At 36.1% G+C, this 21,122-nt stretch overlaps 3 protein-coding genes and 1 pseudogene across 5 annotated transcripts; all 4 read right to left on the bottom strand.

The window, feature by feature from the left end:
- Nucleotides 1-898: 898 nt before the first annotated feature.
- Nucleotides 899-5,950, bottom strand: LOC145628725 (LEAF RUST 10 DISEASE-RESISTANCE LOCUS RECEPTOR-LIKE PROTEIN KINASE-like 2.1). Of its 2 annotated transcripts, XM_081681109.1 has the most exons (4): nucleotides 5,596-5,950; nucleotides 2,838-3,334; nucleotides 2,342-2,371; nucleotides 899-2,191 (listed from the first exon to the last, which is right to left on the bottom strand). In XM_081681109.1, the coding sequence occupies exons 1-4, from the start codon at nucleotides 5,904-5,906 to the stop codon at nucleotides 1,083-1,085; spliced, it is 1,947 nt and encodes a 648-aa protein (XP_081537235.1). In that variant the 5' UTR covers nucleotides 5,907-5,950; the 3' UTR covers nucleotides 899-1,082. The 2 variants fall into 2 exon arrangements, with proteins under 2 accessions (XP_081537235.1, XP_081537234.1); XM_081681108.1 differs by lacking the exon at nucleotides 5,596-5,950 and having other exon boundaries at nucleotides 2,838-3,726.
- Nucleotides 5,951-6,161: 211 nt separating this feature from the next.
- Nucleotides 6,162-9,395, bottom strand: LOC145628726 (LEAF RUST 10 DISEASE-RESISTANCE LOCUS RECEPTOR-LIKE PROTEIN KINASE-like 2.1). The gene is made up of 2 exons (XM_081681111.1): nucleotides 8,459-9,395; nucleotides 6,162-7,276 (listed from the first exon to the last, which is right to left on the bottom strand). Exons 1-2 carry the CDS (start codon nucleotides 9,309-9,311, stop codon nucleotides 6,162-6,164), a joined length of 1,968 nt encoding a protein of 655 aa, XP_081537237.1. The 5' UTR covers nucleotides 9,312-9,395.
- Nucleotides 9,396-11,337: 1,942 nt separating this feature from the next.
- Nucleotides 11,338-15,713, bottom strand: LOC145628727 (LEAF RUST 10 DISEASE-RESISTANCE LOCUS RECEPTOR-LIKE PROTEIN KINASE-like 2.1). The gene is made up of 3 exons (XM_081681112.1): nucleotides 13,515-15,713; nucleotides 12,867-12,896; nucleotides 11,338-12,720 (listed from the first exon to the last, which is right to left on the bottom strand). Exons 1-3 carry the CDS (start codon nucleotides 14,347-14,349, stop codon nucleotides 11,612-11,614), a joined length of 1,974 nt encoding a protein of 657 aa, XP_081537238.1. The 5' UTR covers nucleotides 14,350-15,713; the 3' UTR covers nucleotides 11,338-11,611.
- Nucleotides 15,714-16,798: 1,085 nt separating this feature from the next.
- LOC145627535 (LEAF RUST 10 DISEASE-RESISTANCE LOCUS RECEPTOR-LIKE PROTEIN KINASE-like 2.1 pseudogene) lies at nucleotides 16,799-19,588 on the bottom strand (annotated as a pseudogene). The gene is made up of 3 exons (XR_014111403.1): nucleotides 18,757-19,588; nucleotides 18,259-18,291; nucleotides 16,799-18,014 (listed from the first exon to the last, which is right to left on the bottom strand). The product of XR_014111403.1 is annotated as an LEAF RUST 10 DISEASE-RESISTANCE LOCUS RECEPTOR-LIKE PROTEIN KINASE-like 2.1 pseudogene (transcript).
- Between the last annotated feature and the right edge of the window lie 1,534 nt (nucleotides 19,589-21,122).

Consider the following 21,122-nt stretch of genomic DNA (forward strand, 5'->3'; position numbering starts at 1 on the left):
TGAAATCAATAACAAACAAAAGATTAGAACTTTCCTGGATTGAAGATCCCAAACTCACAGTCGCGCCGTGGAACAATAATCCACTGCCTTAGAAGCGAAATACGCCACCACCGGTACAAGTTTCCTAGTGACGCACGCCCCCCAAGTTTAACGCAACTCTCTCCGTAATCCGTGCACCCGAACTCGAAGAGTGGAATTGCTCAAGAACTGTTCAGATCTCAAAAGGTAGGTTTGTGTTTTTGGCTAGAAAAGTGAATAAATATCATGAAAAAGGTATGACTCGTATTTATATGAGTCCTAGAAAAAGAAACACGTAATCAAACCGACCTAGGAAAAAAGGCGGGCCCGATCGGGCGAGCTGCCGCCCGATCGGGCACGAGATCAGGTTTTTCCAGACGTAGTGTCGCGCCCGGTCGGGCGAACACCGCCCGGTCGGGCGATCTAGAAACCCCATCCCGGGCGAGCCATCGGGCGAATCCGCTCGATCGGGATCGTCAAAACCTTGAGTCCGCCGCCCGGTCGGGCGAAGCCCGCCCGATCGGGCGCGAGAGATCTCGTAGAAAAACTCTTGTCCGTCGCCCGGTCGGGCGAAGCCGCCCGATCGGGCGCGAGAGCTTCCGTTTTTTCCTTGACCACCTTCGCCCGATCGGGCGAGAGCCGCCCGATCGGGCGCGAGTCATCCGATTGCATTACTATTTCCAACACTTAAAAGTAAAGCAGCAACAAAAATACTGAGAAACAACAACAAAGAAAAGACAGCATGACAAGGGGGAAAAAAGCCACAATTAATATCATCTTTATCTTTTTTTTTTTTTCCTTTTGCACACAGATGGCAATAACCATCATCTTTGAGATAACTGCATCAGTACTGATTGTTAATGCATGGTACAAAATCAAATCACACAACCAAATGATTCATTGTTCTGCTTCTGATAAATGGTATACTTTCAGCATCATAGAATTACAATAAAAGTTTATAACAGATTACTGCACCTAAACACAACATCATCAACATGCTTCTGACATTTCTCATCTGATAGACAGCCTTAATATGACGAATTCAACATAAATGACAAGTGAAATTATGCTGTGCTCATAAGTGAGGCATCAAACACTGATCCTGAATGCAGAGGTGAATGTGGCTTAGGTGGCATTTGTAGTGACTCAAATGGCCCTTCCAACATTTCTACAACTCTGTTCATTGGCGGCCTGTTTGAGGGATATGGTTGTATGCACCATAAGCTCACCAAAATCATTTTCCTCTCCAACTCTTTTTTGCCATCGCCCATAACCTCATCTATTGCAGCTTTTTCCATTGGCTCAAGTCGATTGTATATCCATTCGGGAAAGTATAGTTCACTGCTGTACTGAACTTCATTAGTCGGATTATTCCTACCACAAACTAGGTCGATGAGCATCATCCCATAGCTATAAACATCTGATTTATGGGAAATGCCACCAAAATTTCTACAAAAAACTTCAGGAGCAATATACCCAATTGTTCCCCTTGCTTCTGACATTGAAATCATACTATTCTGTGGTGGACAAAATCTAGCAACGCCAATGTCAGAAATCTTTGGGCGAAATTCTGCATCAAGCAGAATATTATGAGGCTTAATATCAAAGTGCAATATTTGTATATTACAGCCTCTATGTAGGTAGTCTAGTCCCCGAGCAATTCCAATCGCAATGTTGAACACAGTTTCCCATTGCAATGACTGTTTAATCTCTTTACCATATATAAACTTTTCAAGAGATCCATTAGGCAAGAACTCAAAGACAAGAGCTCTTCTGTTTCCTTCGAAACAAAATCCTAAAAGAGTCACGACATTGACATGATTAGTCCTGCTAATGCTTAATACCTCATTGATGAAATCTTTCCCATCACCCTTTAAAACCTTCAATTTTTTCACAGCCACGAAACGACCATTTTGTAGTCTTCCTTTGTAAACACTTCCAAAACCTCCTTCACCAAGTTTATCACTGAAGGAATTTGTCATTTTCTTTATGTCTGCATATGTGTATCTTTTTGGCGCAAGAGATCCATAGCTTTGTATAAAGGCTGCTACATTTTGATCCCCTATTGTTCTCCTACTCCATAGAAATGAAAATTTACTGGTTTTCCGTCTTTTATATACACAAATGATCAAAGCAACTAACATCATTGTCCCTACTAGTGAAGCAGCTGCACCTGTAGGCAACAATCATAGAAATGTTTTCTTAATTTTCAAATTTCTCATTTCCTCTTTTAGAAATCCTTTCTACTAGAATTAATATTTGTAACAACGAACAAGTATATATCAAAGTGAAATGTATGCCGTATCCATGACAAGTATAATACCTGATCCAAAGAGTATTTTTTGCCGTCCAACTGCACAAAGGAACAACTAGTAGATATTAATTTGTGCTTATGCATCAATCCCCGACAACTTATCTGAATCTAATATTGCAAGGTCAAATATTTATTTTGGAATTCGGCAAATTTATCTAAGATGGCTTAATTGGCCATAATATTAATATTGAAATTTAGAGGATAGTTTTAGATTCACACATCAAACGGAAAACCAGGAATATTTTTTGTAAGAAGCTTCCTATGCAATTTGAAAATTAACTGCCTTTGGAAACTTTTTTTCTAAAATAAGGCCAATAACCACACAAGGATTCTATGAAGAATTTCCATTTGAAGTCATGATGATCACTTTACAATCAATACTTCAAATTAACTCGATCGAGTTGGACTCAGACAATTTTCACTGTATGATTTGTTGTAGTTTGTAATAAAGGTCAGGATGGTTAGCTATCCAAAAACGTAAAGAGCAAAGTAATGAATTATGTACCTGGTTTAGATGCACTTGGTAGCAGAGATGCAACTGGTTCAGAACACACTAGTGGCTGATCAGGTCCATCTCTACAATAACAAACAAACTGATCCGAAGTTCGATCTGACCCACACCAGCCGCCAGACTCCTGACACTTAGAGCAGGCAGAGAAGTTCGCTTTGTACTCCATCTTAATAGCTGTCCACTTGTTTAAGACGTTAAGAAGTGAGGCATCCGTGCGATGACTGAGGTCATCCACCACTCTCTTATCTACCAGAAAAGTAACACTGTTGTAGCACGAGCATGATGAGGCCATCCTGCTGCTACTTGATGTGTTACCAAAGTAATAAGCAGTACCATTGGTACCATCACCATTGGAGCAAGAGAAAGTCTTAGAGTAATATCTGTTGTAACAATCACTAGTGCAACCATAGAACAAGATAATATCTGTATAACCGGAGGCTGGCTTTAACGACGGAGGAAAGATTGTCCTGCTTGCACCTTGCAAATGACACCTGTTGAACAACCTATTTAGGGAAACTTCCATGGTATGGGATGATGTATTGATGCCAAGCACCTGTAATCTAACTAATTCATCTTGATGAAGCATTTTAATAGTAAGGTAAATTCGAGAATTATTATTACAGCGGAGCTTCAAGTCTGAGATTCCACAAAAATCAGGCCTATTATCTCCCCAAAATGGGTACCCGACGTTTTGGATTTGCCCACACGAGAATTGAAAAGAACTAGAGCATGCTGTATAATTTGCATTCTCAGAATTTGACAAGAAAACAACAGCTAACAGCGAGATGATGCAGGTTATGAAGGGAAATTGGATGCTTAGAAAAGCAGTAGAGATCATTTTTGATAAAATGAGCAAAAGCTTTTCTTGCAGCAATATTAGAAAAGAGGGAAGTTTGGTCTCATTTAAGGTGGCTATAAGTGAAAAATACTAAAGCCAAAAGCATGAAATGTAAGCCACACATATCATCATATGATATTTATCAGACAAAATTTGACACTTTCTTTACTCAAAGAAGTACACACATAAGATTAAACTTATCAGCTAAAATTTGACACTTTCTTCACTCACAGAAGTATAAATCAAACCCGGCCAAAATCAAAAATTGATTTGTCAAAAACTAAAATGTATTAGCTAGTTTGCTTTCAATTTTATATGTTGTTGAAAGCACTTCTGTGCATGATATCCTACGTATCATAATCAAATTACTCCTTCCATCCCAATTTAACCACAATTTTCAAATATAAGTTTTTTTACTGAGTATAAATTTTGCTAAGCTAATAAGTAACTAAAGATGTTTTAATTTAAAAATATGTGATGGCAAATGTGTTTAAATGAAATGTGTCAACTAATATGAAAAATATGAACTTGTGAAGTAGTTAATTATCTAAGTCTTTTTTCTTTTTTGGCAACTAGTGCCAATTCAAAGTCTTTAATCCATGTAAAGTCGAGTCTTCTTGATGATATAAATCGTAACCTACAAGGTTGGAAGTTTCTTATGTGGGGCTTATAAAGAACTTTTGCTTAAGTTTAATTTCTTCAAAAATAGTCACATAGATTGCACCTTTCTTTTACAATCTGTCCTAATATAATTGTTACACTTTTTCTTTTTAATGGTATAGATTTACTACTTTTTTAAGTGCCCCTTCTTTTGCCTACCAAAAGTTGGGTCTCACACTCTCCATAATACATTTTGTTTTAGAAAGAAAATCCACTATCTTGTATGTTATATCACATATATTTTTCTAGAGTACAGAGTAACAGATAACCTAGCAATAATTTACTACGTATGATATAATACGCATAGATTGGAGGAAGTTATGTAAATACTATATAAACTCAGAATATATGTATCAACTAAAGAGAATTGGAGGTACGTAACATGTAAGTTGTGAATGAATTGAGAGTGTATATACTCTGTAGTATTTAAGCCCCTACGGCCCAACCCCCTAAGAAGAATAAAAACTAAGGTATTTACTAATATATCCCTATAAAGAAAGTTACTAAATTTCCCCTTAAACCGATCTCTGACTTCAAAGTTAGCAGAGCCCAGGGCTTACTAGTTACATACTATGGATCCCTATAAATACCAAATGGTCACATTGATGCATTATTTTCAGGTATTATATAAAGGCCGACTGTAATACCCCAATTAGCTCTCCCCTCTATGGCTCTAAGCTCTGCCCTCAAATATACCCCAAATTTGGGCGCGCACTTGGGCATTAGAGGCTCGACCCTGAGGTTTGAGGTTCTATACGGAGGCAATTATTGGAACACGGATCCAGGACCTGATCAATCATCATTCTTTACAGATAATTTTGTTTTCATAAGAAACAGATTATGTGCCTGTTAACAGTATGTACAAAGTATTTTGGATGTGCTAGCAAGATGGTGAAGGTTATTAATAATTGAAGAGAAAGACAAGACAAATGAAACTAGAGATAACTCTTTTTTATTTTTACTGATGTTTGAAGCACTCGTGTTTCATGTAGCTCAGGTCATTGAGGAACTCTATATGAAAGTAAGCAGGAAAAGTAATAAAAGCACTCAAAAAGGAATTCGTAGATAGCTTAGTTAGCAAAAACACATTCGATTGAACTGGATGCAAGACTCAGCATCAAACAACATGAATGTAAAGAGTATGGCAGTGAACGAGTTTAGCCCCACTGTACATTATCAATCACTCCCAAATTCCTGCTTCTTTATCCTACTTGTTTGATCAAATGGTAGTATTAGACAGCATGATGGACTTACTGCAGAAGAAGTTCAACTGATGAGCCTGGCAGAGCAGCAGCACTTCTAGCCATTTGGTGCGAGTGGTCAATCTTGAATTCTTGACTGTTATTTCCTCCTCTAACTTCACCTACCATAGATCTATCATGAAGTAACTGAAATGGAAATATAGCAGCAGCAAAAAGCTGAAAATCAGCAACATAAAGAGAAGCACAAAATAAGACAGTAAGACTGACCAAAACAAAAAAAAAAAAGGAAGCATGATCACATATCATCTCTCTCTTTTTTTCCTTTAAACAGACGACAATGACCAGTCTTTGAGATAACTGCATCAGTACGTAAATTAAAACAGTATTGATTAGTTGTTAATGCTGCTACAAAATCAAATCCCACAGCCAGATGATTCATTGTTCTTTTTCTCATTTATGTTATACTTTTGGCAGTCATAGAATTTTACAATAAAAGTTTACAACAGATTCGTGAACCTAAACTGTACTTCATCAACATGCTTGTGAGTTGTGACATTTCTCATCTGATGGTGATAGACAGCTTTAATATGACATACGGAATTTAAGCAAAAACAGAACTTATGTGGTGCTCATAAGTGAGGCATCAAACACACATCTTGCAGGAGAAGATGAATGTGGCTTAGGCGGCATTTGTAGCACCTCAAATGGTCCTTCCAACATCTCTACAACTCTATTCATTGGCGGTCTGTTTGAAGGATATGTTTGTATGCACCATAAGCCAACCAAAATCATTTTTCTCTCTAACTCATTAATGTCATTATCCTCAATCCCATCAACTGCAGCTTCCTGCGCAGGCTCAAATCGACTGTATATCCATTCGGGAAAGTACAGTTCACTATTGTCACGCTGAACTTCACTAGTTGGAACTTTCCTGCCACAAACTAGGTCTATGAGCATCATCCCGTAGCTATAAACATCTGATTTATGGGAAGCGCCACCAAGATTTCTACAAAAAACTTCTGGAGCAATGTACCCAATTGTCCCTCTTGCTTCTGACATTGATATCAAACTTTTCTTTGGTGGACATAATCGAGCAAGGCCAAAGTCAGAAATCTTTGGATGAAATTCATCATCAAGCAGAATATTATGAGGCTTAATGTCAAAGTGCAATATTCGTGTGTTACAACCTCTATGTAGATAATCTAGTCCCCGAGCAATTCCAATTGCAATGTTGAACATAGTTTCCCATTGCAATGGCTGTCTAATCTCTTTACCATATATAAACTTTTCAAGTGATCCATTAGGCATGAACTCAAAGACAAGAGCTCTTTTGTTTCCTTCAAAACAAAATCCTAAAAGAGTCACGACATTGACATGATTAGTCCTGCTAATGGTCAATACCTCATTGATGAAATCTTTCCCATTACCCTTTAAAACCTTCAATTTTTTTACTGCCACGAAACGACCATTGTGTAGTCTTCCTTTGTAAACACTTCCATAACCTCCTTCACCAAGTTTATCTTTAAAGGAATTGGTTACTTTCTTTATGTCTGCATATGTGTATCTTTTTGGCGCAAGAGATCCATAACTTTGTAAAAAGGCCGCCACATTTTGATCCCCTAGTGTTCGTCTATTCCATAGAAATGAAATTTTACTGGTTTTCCGTCTTTTCTTTGCAAAGATGACCAAAACAACCACCATCATCATCCCTAGGACTGAAGCAGCTACACCTGTAGAACAATAATCATATAAAAGTTTCCTCAATTTTGAATCCCTCATTCTCTTTCTTACAAACACTTTCTACAGAATTTATATTGGTACAAAGAGAATTGTATGTACAATACCTGATCCTAAGATTAAATTTCGCCCGTCTACCTGCACAAAGAAAACTTGTAGGCATTAGTCAGTGCTTAAGCATTAGCCCTTGAATAATGCTAGTTAATTTTATGTACAATACCTGATCCAAAGATTAAATTTCGTCGTCCACCTGCACAAAGAAAACTTGTAGACATTAGTCTGTGCTTAAGCACTAATCCTTGAGTGATGCTAGTTTTTTTTTGCTACGTCTATAAATATAAATACAAATTCTTCATTTTCATATATAGATTGAGATCTTTCTTGAATCCTTAATAGTACTACAAGTAAGAAAAAATTCATCAAGCAGGGCTATCAAAGAGAGTATCAAACCTATGAATCTATGATAAACGAGCTTGGGCCACAAGTTCAAGGAGGTTCCACCTCAAAATCATATGGCAATAAAGGGAGTAATCCCTTGACCTTATTAAGTGGACACAACTTTCTTTTTTTCAATATGGAATACATATCCTATTACTCCTTTTCATTTTTACACTCTTTCAATGTGGGAACACTTTCAATCACGTGTGGGTTTGTTCATGGTCAACAAACTATCATTTGTAAGCTCTTTTGCCATTATCAATCAAATTTCCAAGCTTTCATCTTATATTTTCCTCTTATTCATTAAAATATACAAAGTACAAGCTAGATTTACAGTCTATAACAGCTTGGCGGTCTATTAAATTGTCGAGGAATACTATTGTAATTATAAAGTTTTAGACTTTTACTTCTTCTATCAATCAGTTGATTTTAAAAAGGAAAACTATTGAAATGTAAATGAACCAAAAATAGATTTTTACTAAATACGTCAACTATTTTACCTTTCTATTATTGAGTTATCTCCAATAAGTAAACATGCTATTATGCTAAGCTCAAAAATTATACTACCAAAAGCAGTTAGTAATTGCTTGCAGTCACGATAATCACTTAACAATCAATATTCTAAATTCTAATAACTTCCATCATAATAATCAACTTGAACGAGTTGACCTCAAAGACTTTTGAAAATTATTTGTCAATGTGATCTGTTGTAATAAAGATAAGGCTTTTTTGCTATTCCAAAATTAAAAAGCAAAGTAATGAATTAGCACCTGATTCAGAACATGTTAATGGATGAGGCCCATCTGGGCAATAACAACCGAACTGATCTGAAAATGGATCCTCTGATGATCCACAGCTGCCGCCAGACTCCTCACACTCGGAACAGGCAGTAACGTTCACCGTGTACTTAAAGTTAAAGATTGACCACTTGTTTAAGACACTGTGAAGCGAGGCATCCGTGCTACGTCTGAGCTCATCTACCGCTTTGTTATCCACAGGAAAAGTTCCATTGTCACTGCACGAGCATGACGAGTTATTAAACCTGGTGATTTCTGATGCGTTTTCAAAATAATAAGCAGTACCATTGCTGAAACCATCATCGTTGGAGCAAGAAAAAGTCTTGGAGTCATTTCTGGAGTCACAACTACTATTGCAACCGTAGAATAAACTTATATTTCTGTAATCTATGTTTTGGTTTAGCTTTAGAGTGGGTAGAAAGGCTATTGAAGAGCTTGTATGTCGCAAATAACACCTGTCATACAGTATACTTGAGGAAATAGTGATGGTATGGAGAGATGTGTTGATGTCAAGCACTGATAATCCAATATATAAATATTGAAAAGCGTTCATAGTAGTAAGTGAAGAATTATGATCAGTGACATCATAATGACAGGTTAGTTTGAATTCTGAGACTCCACAGAAGCTGGGTCTATCAGCTCCCCAAAATGGATACCCAACATTTTGGATTTGCCCACACGAGTATGTATTATTGCATGCTGTATAGTCTGCACTCTCACAATTTGACAAGTGAGCGACAGCTAACAACAAGAAAATACAGGTTATGAAAGGATATTGGATGATTACAAAAACCATTAGAGATCATTTTTCATAAAAAGAACCAAGGTTTTCTTGTTATAAAATTAGAATACAGAGAAGAAGTGATACTTAACCGAGAGAATATAAAACCTAAACTTTTGGTAAAAGTGATGCAATAAACTCATAAATTATTAGATGATAGTACTCCATAACAGTTAAATCAAGACGTATTTAAAAAAGAAAAGTGGGGCTATTCTTTCACTTCAGATAAGAAAATTCCAACCTGGCTTGTAGGTTAGGATAATATGACTATTCTCTTTTTTTTTGGGGCCCTACGACACTACCCCTTATATCATCAAGAAGACTTGGATTTACTTGGACAAAAAGTCACAAAAAGTATTTGGGTCCCTACAACACTACCCCTCAAAATTAAGAACCCACTAAGGTATTTACTAAAGTATCCCTAAAATTGAAGTTACGAAATTGCCCTAACTTATTACTACTACGATTTACCTAAAAATTCCAAATGGCCACATTGATGCATTATGTTCAGGTATTTTATTCTACTAACTTAGGCTATCTTTCCTAATTTTCGACCTGATATTATAGCCTGAGCGGGGGTTTCTTAGGAACACACTTGATTTAGCTCACCTTGTTAGTTTGCAGGCGAGCAATAAATTGGATTTCAATTTGCAGTCAGCTTTGGGAAAATGGATCCAAATACTATCAATCATCATTCTTTACAGGTAACATTGTATTAAGGGTCTGTTCTCATACGTTTATTTTCAGTTCAGTTCAGGTCAGTGCTCCTAATTTCCCTCTCTTATAAAATATTCATTTCAGTTTAGTTCAGCTGTTTAGCTCAGCTCAGCTAAGTTCACTCAATGAGAACAGACCCTAAGTAGTACATTTTAAGTAGCTACCCTAAACTCCTAAAGAACTGGGTGATAAAGTACGCACCTGATTGTGAACACACTTAAGGTTGCTCCATGCCTCCACCTTGGCAATAACAAACTGTACGAATTATAGATCCCCTAATGATTCCCAAGTCCCAACTGCCTCAGACTCCTCACACTTGGAAGTTGGAACAGGCTCTGCTGTCAAGTTCGCTACGTATCCTATCTGTTGGAGACCTTGTACACTCATAAGCGAGGCTTTTGTGCTTCAAGCTCGCTCACCCAACTCTCATCCCTACATATGAAGTATGTGACAATGATCTTGCAGGAGCAGAACTTGACTATCCTGCTGATGTTCAATGAGTTACAAAGTAAAAAGAGCAGAACCATTGGTACACATCATATTTGGAGCACCTAACAGACTTGAAGTGATATCTGGAGACACAATAACATGAAGTCTGAAACCCCACAAAATACTGGCATATGCCTATTACATCCCCTAAACTGGTACCCAAGATTTAGGATATGCCCGAATGAGTAAAGAATAAGGCAACCTGTATAATTTGCATTCTCATTATTTTAGTAAGTGAACTGCAGATAAGGTTATAGATGAAGAAAAAGCGGACACTAATGAAACTGGAGATCATTTTTATTGATACCTGAGGACGCTGAGGCACTCGTCGTGAAAGTCAGAAAGAAAACTACTAAAAGCACCCAAAAAAGGAACCTGTAGCTTGGCTAGCAAAAAGACATTCAGTTGACTTGATTTCAAGACTTGGCATCAGATAACATGAATGAAAAGTATATAGCAATGAATGAATTTCCAGTCCCACTGTACTTTATCCATCTCTCCCAAATTCCCATTCCTCTATCCTAGTTGTTTGATCGAGTGGTGGTACTAGACAGCGTGTTGGCTTACTGCAGAAGAAGTCCAATTGATGAGGCTGGCAGAGCAACAACACTTCTAGCCATTCGGTGCGAGTAGTCAATCTTGATAACTGCCATTCCCTTGTGTACTCTCCCCTGCCTTCACCTTGAGTAGATCTATCAGGACTATCACGAAGTGATTGGAAATTGAAATGGACTTAAAAAGTATAGCAGCAGCAAAAAAAACTGAAAAACAACAAAGAAAAGACAGCAGGATAGAAGGAAAAAAAAAAAAAAAAAAAAGGAAAAACAATCATATATCATCTTTATCTTTTTTTCCTTTTGAACAGATGGCAATATCCATCATCTTTGAGATAACAGATAACTGCATCAGTACTGATTGTTAATGCATGTTACAAAATCAAATCACACAGCCAAATGATTCATTGTTCTGCTTCTGATAAATATTGTACTTTCAGCATCATAGAAGTACAATAAAAGTCTATAACAGATTCATGCACCTAAACACAACATCATCAACATGCATCTGACACTTCTCATCTGATAGACAGCCTTCATATGACGAATTGAACATTATGATGTACTCATAAGTGAGGAATCAAACACAAATCCAGAAGGCGGAGGTGAATGTGGTTTAGGTGGCATTTGTAGGGACTCAAATGGCCCTTCCAACATTTCTACAACTCTTTTCATAGGCGGCCTGTTCGAGGGATATGGCTGTATGCACCATAAGCTCACCAAAATCATTTTCCTCTCCAACTCATTTTTGCCAACGCCCATAACCTCATCAACTGCAGCATTCTCCATAGACTCAAGTCGATTGTATATCCATTCGGGAAAGTATAGTTCACTGCTGCCCTGAACTTCATTAGTCGGATTATTCCTACCACAAACTAGGTCAATGAGCATCATCCCATAGCTATAAACATCTGATTTATGGGAAATGCCACCGAAATTTCTACAAACAACTTCTGGAGCAATGTACCCAATTGTCCCTCTTGCTTCTGACATTGAAATCAAACTGCTCTTTAGTGGACACAATCTAGCAACACCAAAGTCAGAAATCTTTGGGCAATATTCTTCATCAAGAAGAATATTATGAGGCTTAATGTCAAAGTGCAATATTCGCATATTGCAACCTCTATGCAGGTAGTCTAGTCCCCGTGCAATTCCAATTGCAATGTTAAATATAGTTTCCCATTGCAATGACTGTCTAATCTCTTTACCATAAATAAACTTTTCAAGAGATCCATTGGGCAAGAACTCAAAGACAAGAGCTCTTTTGTTCCCTTCAAAACAAAATCCTAAAAGAGTAACAACATTGACATGATTTGTCCTGCTAATGCTTAATACCTCATTGATGAAATCTTTCCCATCATCCTTTAAAACTTTCAATTTCTTCACTGCCACGAAACGACCATTGTGTAGTCTTCCTTTGTAAACACTTCCATAACCTCCTTCACCAAGTTTATCTTTGAAGAAATTGGTTATTTTCCTTATGTCTGCATATGTGTATCTTTTTGGTGCAAGAGATCCATAACTTTTCAAAAAGGCTGCTACATTTTGATCCTCTATTGCTCGTCGACTCAATAGAAATGAAATTCTACTGGTTTCCCGTTTTCTGTTTGCACGGGTGACCAAAGCAACCAACATCATTGTCCCTAGGAGTGAAGCAGCTGCACCTGTAGAGTAACAATCATAGATAAGTTTCCTCAATTTTCAAATTCATCTCCCTCTGTTAATCCTCTCTACTAAAACTAATATTTGTAATAACTAACAAGTACATGTCAAAAGATAATGTATGCAGTACACATAATAAGTATAATACCTGATCCAAATAGTAATTTTCGTCGTAAACCTGCACAAAGGAATGACTTGTAGACATTAATTTGCTGCTTTGTGCTTATGCATCAAACCTTTGATGCTAATAATTTGCAATATCAAATACTTTTTGAGATCATTTTTATACATTCATTTCTTCCTTAAACCCTAACTGAGACAGACTTGGTTTTCTTATTGGACGTTGGATCATTATTAGGAGTGAAAAGATTCTCCTAGTTTCCCATTATTAGATTTTTTTTTTTTTTTGGAAATTAGATTCATTTAATTAGGAGTACAAATTTTATTTTGAAAGTACTGTAGAATTGTAGATTCACTTTTTATAAAAGTTAATTTTAAAAGAAAAATATACAAAACCAAGTGACCCAAGTATAAGATTTCCATTTTTTTTTTCCCTGATGTGTTATCTCCCAATAACCAAACATGATAATATTGAAAAATCCATATGTTAAAACAATCAAAAGTAGTTAGTAATTGCTTTGAAGACTTGATAATCACTTTATAATCTATTTTAAGTATCAACTGGATCGAGTTGACCCTAAAGCAAATACTTAGTATTTAATATTTCACAGTAATCTATTGTAATAAAGCTGGTTAGCATTTCTAAAAACAAAGAGCCAAGTAATGAATTATGCACCTGATTTAGATGTACTTGGTTTAATACACTTAAATGGCTGAGGTCCATCTCGGCAATAACAAACGAACCGATCTGAAGATGGATCTGACCCGCAACTGCCGCCAGATTTCTGACACTTAGAACAGATAGTGAAGTTCACTATGTACTCCATCCTAACAGTTCTCCACTTGTTTAAGACATTAAGAAATGAGGCATCTGGGCTACGACTGAGCTCATCTACCGCTCTCTTATCTACCAGAAAAGTAAAATTGTACTTGCACGAGCATGATGAGTTACCTATCCTGCTGATGTAAGTGATGTCTGATGTATTACCAAAGTAATAGGCAGTACCAATAGTCCCATCATCATGAGAACAAGAAAAAGTCCTAGAGTAGTATTTGGAGTAACAGTTATTAGCGCAACCATAGAATAAGCTTATAAATCTATAACCAACCTCTGGCTTCAATACGGGAAGATAGGTTATATTGTTTAAATCTGGCATAGTCAAATAACACCTATTGAACTGAAAATTTATGAAAAAAACCATGGTATGGGAAGATGTATTGATGCCAAGCACTCTTAAACTTAAGGTGGCTTTTGCATTTTGATATACGACCATACCAGGGTTATTTAAACTAGAATGTTTGCAGTCGAGCAAGAAGTCTGTGATCCCACAGTATTTGGGCCGATTACTTCCCCAAAATGGATAACCAACATTTTGGAGATGACCACACGAGTACGGAATAGAGCATGATGTATATCGTGCATCCTCAGCATTTGACAAGGGAACAACAGCTAAAAACAAGATGATGCAGGTTATGGGAAGAAAGCTGATGCCAAAGAAACCAGAGATCATTGTTAAAAAAAATATACTAGTAAAAATATTTAGAGAGGACAATATATGAGTGGTCAAATTTAACTTTCAACAAGCACTTATACATACCGACTGAAGTTTTGCCGTTTTGGCCTCATTTAAGGTGGTTCAAGTGGATATTCGTGAAGACAATTATAGTCATTCGTATGAAAATGTGAAATGCAGGCAGCACAGTTCCCTTTTTCTGTTTAAGTTGCATCATTTAAAACGTTTACGCTATTCACAAACATTTCTTAACCACTACACTTTTAAACTTAAAATATGAAGTAATCAACAACTACTTTGTCATACAAAACTCTATGCAATGAATCAATGATTGATGTGAAAATTAAATTAAAACAGGTTATCATATACTCTATATTCACATTATTAGTTAATACACCTAGCTCTATGTGAAAATTCAGGGCACGAATGAAGCGAATTGAAGACATAAAAAGCAATAAGACTCAAGTTCACATAAGAATCTTCCAACCGTGTAGGGGTACAATTTATCATCAAGACTTGAGTTGATCAAAGTTGACTTGGATTACATATATGGGTAGCCTGAAGTTGTGAATGAATGAGAATTTATGACAAAAATTGAGTTTTAGTTTCACTGTATCATCTTCTTGCATTACAAATCTCTCTTTCTCTTCCTTTTTATAAGTATATTTTTGCAATAGCATTTAATTATGTGTGTGTCTGTGCGCAATGATATAAATCAAGTCATCTTTGCAATGATGTAAATCAAGTCTTGTGTGTGTATGTGTGTGCAATGATATAAATTGTCTGTGCGCAATGATATAAATCAAATCATCTTTGCAATGATGTAAATCAAGTCTTGTGTGTGTGTGCACACGCACAAGCGCAATGATATAAATCAAGTCTTGTATTTGTGTGTGTGTGGGGTATATCTTTGCAATGATTTAAATCAAGTCTTGTATTTAATAACCCATTCCTGCAATTTTAACTTTTAAAACACAAAGTAATCAAACATATTCATAAACAAACACACAAAAAAAAACGACTTAATTTAGCTACTCCCATAAAAATCTGACTTAATCAAAAAATAATAATTGTATTTAAATAGGTCTTAATTTTTATTAACTAAACACTACTATCCTGATTTAAATTTTCACCTTTTAATCAACCAAATCCTATTATCTGGTTTTATTATATTCATTTCTAATCAACTTAACCCCACTATTTTTTAATTGTACTATTCACCTTTACTTGAATTTCATTATCTTCCCTTTTTATTTATATTTCTAAACATATAGAAAGCAAAAGAGACATATATTTGGGGACAAAAGGGGTGCCAAAAATAGTACCTTTTATCCAAAGGACTTTTGGTGCATCAGTGGGGATGGAGATGGCTGATCAAACTAGTGACTTGGGCAGGGTTTTGCCTGAAAGCAGGAAGTCATTTAAAGAGAAAACTAAGAGCGAAAAGAGGCTCAGTAGAATCCAAGATGGAAATGGGGAGGGGGGGGGGGGGGGGGGATGATTTCAGACGGGGTTGACACATAGTGAGGAGGCAGCATGGGAGGCTTCAGAAGGGGCTCCTACAAAAAATTGGGAAAGGAGGAAAGGAAATAGAGTTGTCTGTCTGGACTTAGCTTGCTAGTCTTAAGACTAACTATAATGAGCTTAATTTTTTGTCAAACAATACGACCCTAGTGTAGGACTCCCTGATGATCCCCAAAACCCAATCTGCCTCCAGAGTCCAGACTCCTCTCAGGCTGAAAAGTTCAGCAGTTTCTATGTTTTTCATCTGCATTGGCCACTCATTTGGATACTCATAAGCAGCAATTATGGTTAAGCTCACTTATCCACTGCTAAACACTGTAAATGTGACATTGCTCTTGCTGGAGCAGGAATTACCTATCCTGATGAGTAACAAAGTAATAAGATGGACCACTGATACAATACTACAGTAACATTGTAGTCAAAGTAATAAAAGCAATATAGTAGTCATAAAACAAACAAATTTCCTAGTAACCGCCGCTTGGCTTTGGTTTGGAAAGCAAAGTTGACATACTCATATCTTGCAAATAACAATTAATAAACAAACAATCTTGAGAAATAACCATGGTGTGGGAAGTTAGATTCATGCCACAAAAGCTTGATCCAACAAATCCATTATGAAATATGTTCATAAAAGGGTGATTCTGATCATAGTGACAAGTGAGCTTAAAAGTCTGAAATACCACAACACAAACCTATTAGCTCCCATAACATTGGATATACCCGCAACAGTAAACAAAAAGGAATGCTTTACAATATGCAATTTCATTATTTTATAAGCGGACAGCAGCTAACAAGATTATTATAAAAAATTAAAAAAAAAACTATGAAGAACTGACAACAAAATGGACACTAATGAAAATGGAAATCATTATTATTGATATTTAAAGCCACATGATAACATATATCATTTTGATATCTCCTACAACAATAACTTCGATAACTGAATGTCTGAATGTTCAAAAATCACGTCCCATTGCCATATAAATACACTTGACAAGTTGACATATCTCTCATGGTATTAAAGCATGGACATACCTGACCTCACGTGGTGGTTATAGACAAGGAATCCATCATGGATCCTGTAGGAGAAGACAGATTTGGTTTGGGAGGCAATTGTAACAACTCTGATGACCCTTCTAACATTTCTACAACTCTGTTCATAGGAGGTCGGTTTGCCGGATATGTCTGTATGCACCATAAGCTCACTAAAATCATCTTTTTCTCTATCTCCTTTTTATTGTCATTCAACATCTGATTAACTGCAACTTCCTCCATGGACTCAAGTCGATTGTATATCCATTCAGGAAAACACATTTCACTAGTGTCATGTGCTTTGGTATTTCTACCGCAAACTAGGTCTAAGAGCATCATCCCATAGCTATAAACATCTGATTTATGGGAAATGCTGCCGTAATATCTACAAAAAACTTCTGGAGCAATGTACCCAATTGTCCCTTTTGCTTCCGACATTGTTATCATACTATTCATTGGTGGACACAATCTAGCAAGGCCAAAGTCAGAAATCTTCGGGCGAAATTCTTCATCAAGAAGAATATTATGGGGCTTAATGTCAAAGTGCAATATCTGTGTATTACAGCCTCTATGTAGATAATCAAGGCCCCTAGCAATTCCAACCGCAATGTTGAACATAGTTTCCAGCTCCAATGATTTCCCAATCTCTTTACCATATATAAACTTGTCAAGAGATCCATTAGGCAAGAACTCAAATACAAGAGCTCGTTTGTATCTTTCAATACAAAAGCCTAAAAGAGTGACGATGTTGACGTGGTTAGTTCTGCTGATGCTTAATACCTCAGTGATGAACTCTTTCCCATCACCCTCTAAAATCTTCAACTTCTTCACTGCCACAAAACGACCATCATGTAGCCTGCCTTTGTAAACAATACCATATCCTCCTTCACCAAGTGTATCTTTGAAGGAGTTAGTCATTTTCCTTATTTCAGAAAAAGTGTATCTTTTTGGGGCAAGGGATCCATAACTTTTTAGAAAGGCTGCCACATTTTGATCCCCTGTCATTCTACTCCATTGAAATGGAAATTTATTGGTTCCTCGTCTTTTATATGCACATATGAACAGAGCACTCAGCATCACTGTCCCTAATACTACAGCAGCCACACCTGTAGAGAGGAAATTAGAGAGAAAATTCCACAATTGTAGATGCAGTTGAATTTCTTCCAATAAAGAAAATTTAACATAGAATAAAGAATTTCAAATGAATCCTCTCCTATATGTACTCCATTTCAGAAGGAAAAACATTAGAAATCAAGTGCATGTAAAATTTATTTTTTGCATGCATGGGGCATATAATCTCTTCACTGTAATATACAAATCAAATATACTGCAGCATGACAATAATAATACCTGATCCAAGGATTGTTAATTTTCTTTGTTCACCTGCACAAGGGGTATAAATATTAGTTTGTATGTGCATATCAAATACAAACATTTTCGTCCCAAACTTAGTCTCCCATGACTTATTGCAGATAACAGAAATTAGAAAAGGCATTACCTTAACACCCCTTAACATTAACCCATGGATTGTAAATGTACTGACAAATACAGAGTACAAAACGCAACAACAACAAAGCTTAAGTCCCAAAACGCTACATTTAAAATAAAATAAAAAATTGTGTACTCCTATCACACGAGTCAAATGCTTGATTAGGTATATAAGTGAAGGGGAGAGTCTTTTTCCTGTGCTATTTTGGTTTGATCTTGTAGTTTCCGGTGGATTTATGCATGGAAAGAAGGAAATAAAGTTGTGCACAATTCGCATGATTGTCTTCGTTTTCCCCAGTAGATAGAGCAAACATGAGACGTTCATAATTTTCTGATTTAATTAAAAAAAAAGACATGTACCTGATCGAGAGCACAAAAATGGATGAGGTCCATCCTGACAATAACACACAAACTGATCCAAAGATGGGACATCAACTGATGATCCACATCTTCCGCCAGACTCCTCACACTTGGAACAGGCTCTGAAGTTCACCATGTACTCCATCTCAACTGGCCACTCTGTTAGGATTCTCCAAAGTGAGGCGTTTGCGCTTCTAAGTTCATCTAACCGACTCTTGTCCACCGGAACAGTAACATTGTTCTTGCACGAGCACAACTTTCCTATTTTGCTGATCTCTGATGGGTCTTCAAAGTAATAAGCCAAATCATTAGTATGATTATTAGAGTTGGAGCAGGTAAAAGATTTTGAGTGAAATCCAGAGACACAAAAAGAGCAACCATAAAATAAGCTTATGTAGCTATAATTGCTGTCTGGCTTCAATGTAGAAATCATGGTTATTTTACTTGTATCTTGCAAATAACAGGTTTCCAACAGCTTAAGTCGGGAAATAGACATGGTATGCAAAGATGTATTGATGCCAAGCACATTTAATCCCAGGTATCCATTATTATATATATTCATAGTAGGGAACTCTGTCCCAGCAAGACAATTAAGCTTAAAGTCTGGGATGCCACAGAATCCAGGCCTGCTATCCCCTCCCCAAAACGGATACCCAATGTTTTGGATCTGTCCGCACGAGTATAAATTAGAGCACGCTGCATACTTTGCATCCTCACCATTTGCCAAGGAGAAAGCTAGGAAAATAATGAAGGTTATGTAAGGAAGATGGGTGCTAACAAAGAAACTTGAGATCATCATTCTGATGGTGTTCAAAACGCTTTTGTGCTTCATGTATCTCTTTATGAATGTCAGCGTGAATATTAACATAAAATAAAGGCCATGATGGCATAAGGATTAAAGGATGTAAGAAAGTTCCAAACAAATTAAGCAGGTAAACTTCTTTATTAGCAAAGATATTTGACTTGATTTGACTAAAAGACTTTGGTAACATGAATGAACAGGAGTCCAGGCATAAAATGAAAAATATTCCCTAATTCTTAAAAATCCTCTAGATTCAAAGTTGCCAATAAGGACCCTTCTTGGCTTTTTAGTGGGAGTAGTTTTCCCTTTTTTTGGTGATGATGTTATTTTTTGTCTCTCATTCATATGATAGTTCTATATTATAAAAGAATTAAGTACATAAATTTAAATATACTAAGATGGAATCCCGCATGGAACTTCTAGAGCATATATTACATTATCTTTTACTTTGTATTGTTTATGATTAGAATGCCAGCTGCCATGATTCCAACGTTAGAGTTACAAAAAAGTGTAGTAGATGATGCCTGGATTTATAGAACAATTTTTAATCAATAATTTATTCTACTCTTGTTTAGGCAGGGCCGGGTCTGATATTATATGGAACCAGTTGCGAAACAGGACTACAGGGAACTTATATAGTACGGACTCTATTGAGTACAAACTATTTGTGACTTGTATGATTGCAACTAGATTAATAGCTCAGCAAGAATCATATGAGCCGTCTGACCAGTTTAATGACAAATAAAATAAGCAAAATACATAAAAGAAACACATACTACTTGGTCTGATCATCACATTATTATAGTAAAAGAATTTTTATGACTTGAACACATCATTTCCTAGCTAATGAAGAATGCAACATATAAATAAACACATACTACTATGAGTACTACCTCTGCTCCATCAAGTTCTACATATTTTCGATTTAAAGTCGTTTTATGGACATTAACTGTTTAATAACATTCCTTTATTCTTTTCTTGACCATTGACCCTCACACTCTCTCCGACACTCTATTTTTCTTTAAATATATTTAACTTACAATTATTAGCCAAAGCAAGTGATCTACAAAAGTTACACACTCAATTTGCATAAAATGGTGTTTACATACTATTTTGTCAGTACAGAAAAAAATCAGAAACCAAATGATGCACAGGAATCCATCAAGCTTACATCCTTTCTCGCCTAAAACATGCCTCCAATGATTTAAGCATTGTTCTCCTCGCCTTTATTTCACTTGTTTAAAGTCTAATAAGTTCAAATAATATAAGAATTTAAAATTAAAAAAAAAAAAAAATACTCCCTTTGTTCCAAATTAGTTGACACGTTTTAACAATTGACACCCTTTACAAACTTTTGTGACTACGTATATAGATAAGACTATGTAGGATTTCGTTAATCCTTTCAAAGTTTCAAAAAAAACTCACTTTTTATAATTTTTACTTATTAATTTAAAATTGAATCTATGCATAAGAAAATGTGATCAAAGAAACGCGTCGGAGGAATTATAAAGTCTAATAAATTCAAATAAAACAATGATTAATATTTTCAACTAATATTAAATTT

Source organism: Chenopodium album, chromosome 4 (genome assembly GCF_948465745.1).
Source record: "Chenopodium album chromosome 4, dcCheAlbu1.1, whole genome shotgun sequence".
Taxonomy (NCBI): domain Eukaryota; kingdom Viridiplantae; phylum Streptophyta; class Magnoliopsida; order Caryophyllales; family Amaranthaceae; genus Chenopodium; species Chenopodium album.

Bases quoted from the DNA above. Each gene is read 5' to 3' on its own strand.
- LOC145628726 (XM_081681111.1), bottom strand. From the start codon at position 9,311: ATGGTTTTTGTAATCATCCAATATCCTTTCATAACCTGTATTTTCTTG. The intron at 7,277-8,458 runs TGGAATAGCAAA...ATTATTGTTCTA, and splicing joins ATTACTTTGCTTTTTAATTT to CAGGTGTAGCTGCTTCAGTC.
- LOC145628725 (XM_081681108.1), bottom strand. From the start codon at position 3,681: ATGATCTCTACTGCTTTTCTAAGCATCCAATTTCCCTTCATAACCTGC. The intron at 2,372-2,837 runs GTACATAATTCA...TCCTTTGTGCAG, and splicing joins ACCAAGTGCATCTAAACCAG to TTGGACGGCAAAAAATACTC. The intron at 2,192-2,341 runs GTATTATACTTG...TGTTGCCTACAG, and splicing joins AAAAATACTCTTTGGATCAG to GTGCAGCTGCTTCACTAGTA.
- LOC145628727 (XM_081681112.1), bottom strand. From the start codon at position 14,349: ATGATCTCTGGTTTCTTTGGCATCAGCTTTCTTCCCATAACCTGCATC. The intron at 12,897-13,514 runs GTGCATAATTCA...TCCTTTGTGCAG, and splicing joins ACCAAGTACATCTAAATCAG to GTTTACGACGAAAATTACTA. The intron at 12,721-12,866 runs GTATTATACTTA...GTTACTCTACAG, and splicing joins AAAATTACTATTTGGATCAG to GTGCAGCTGCTTCACTCCTA.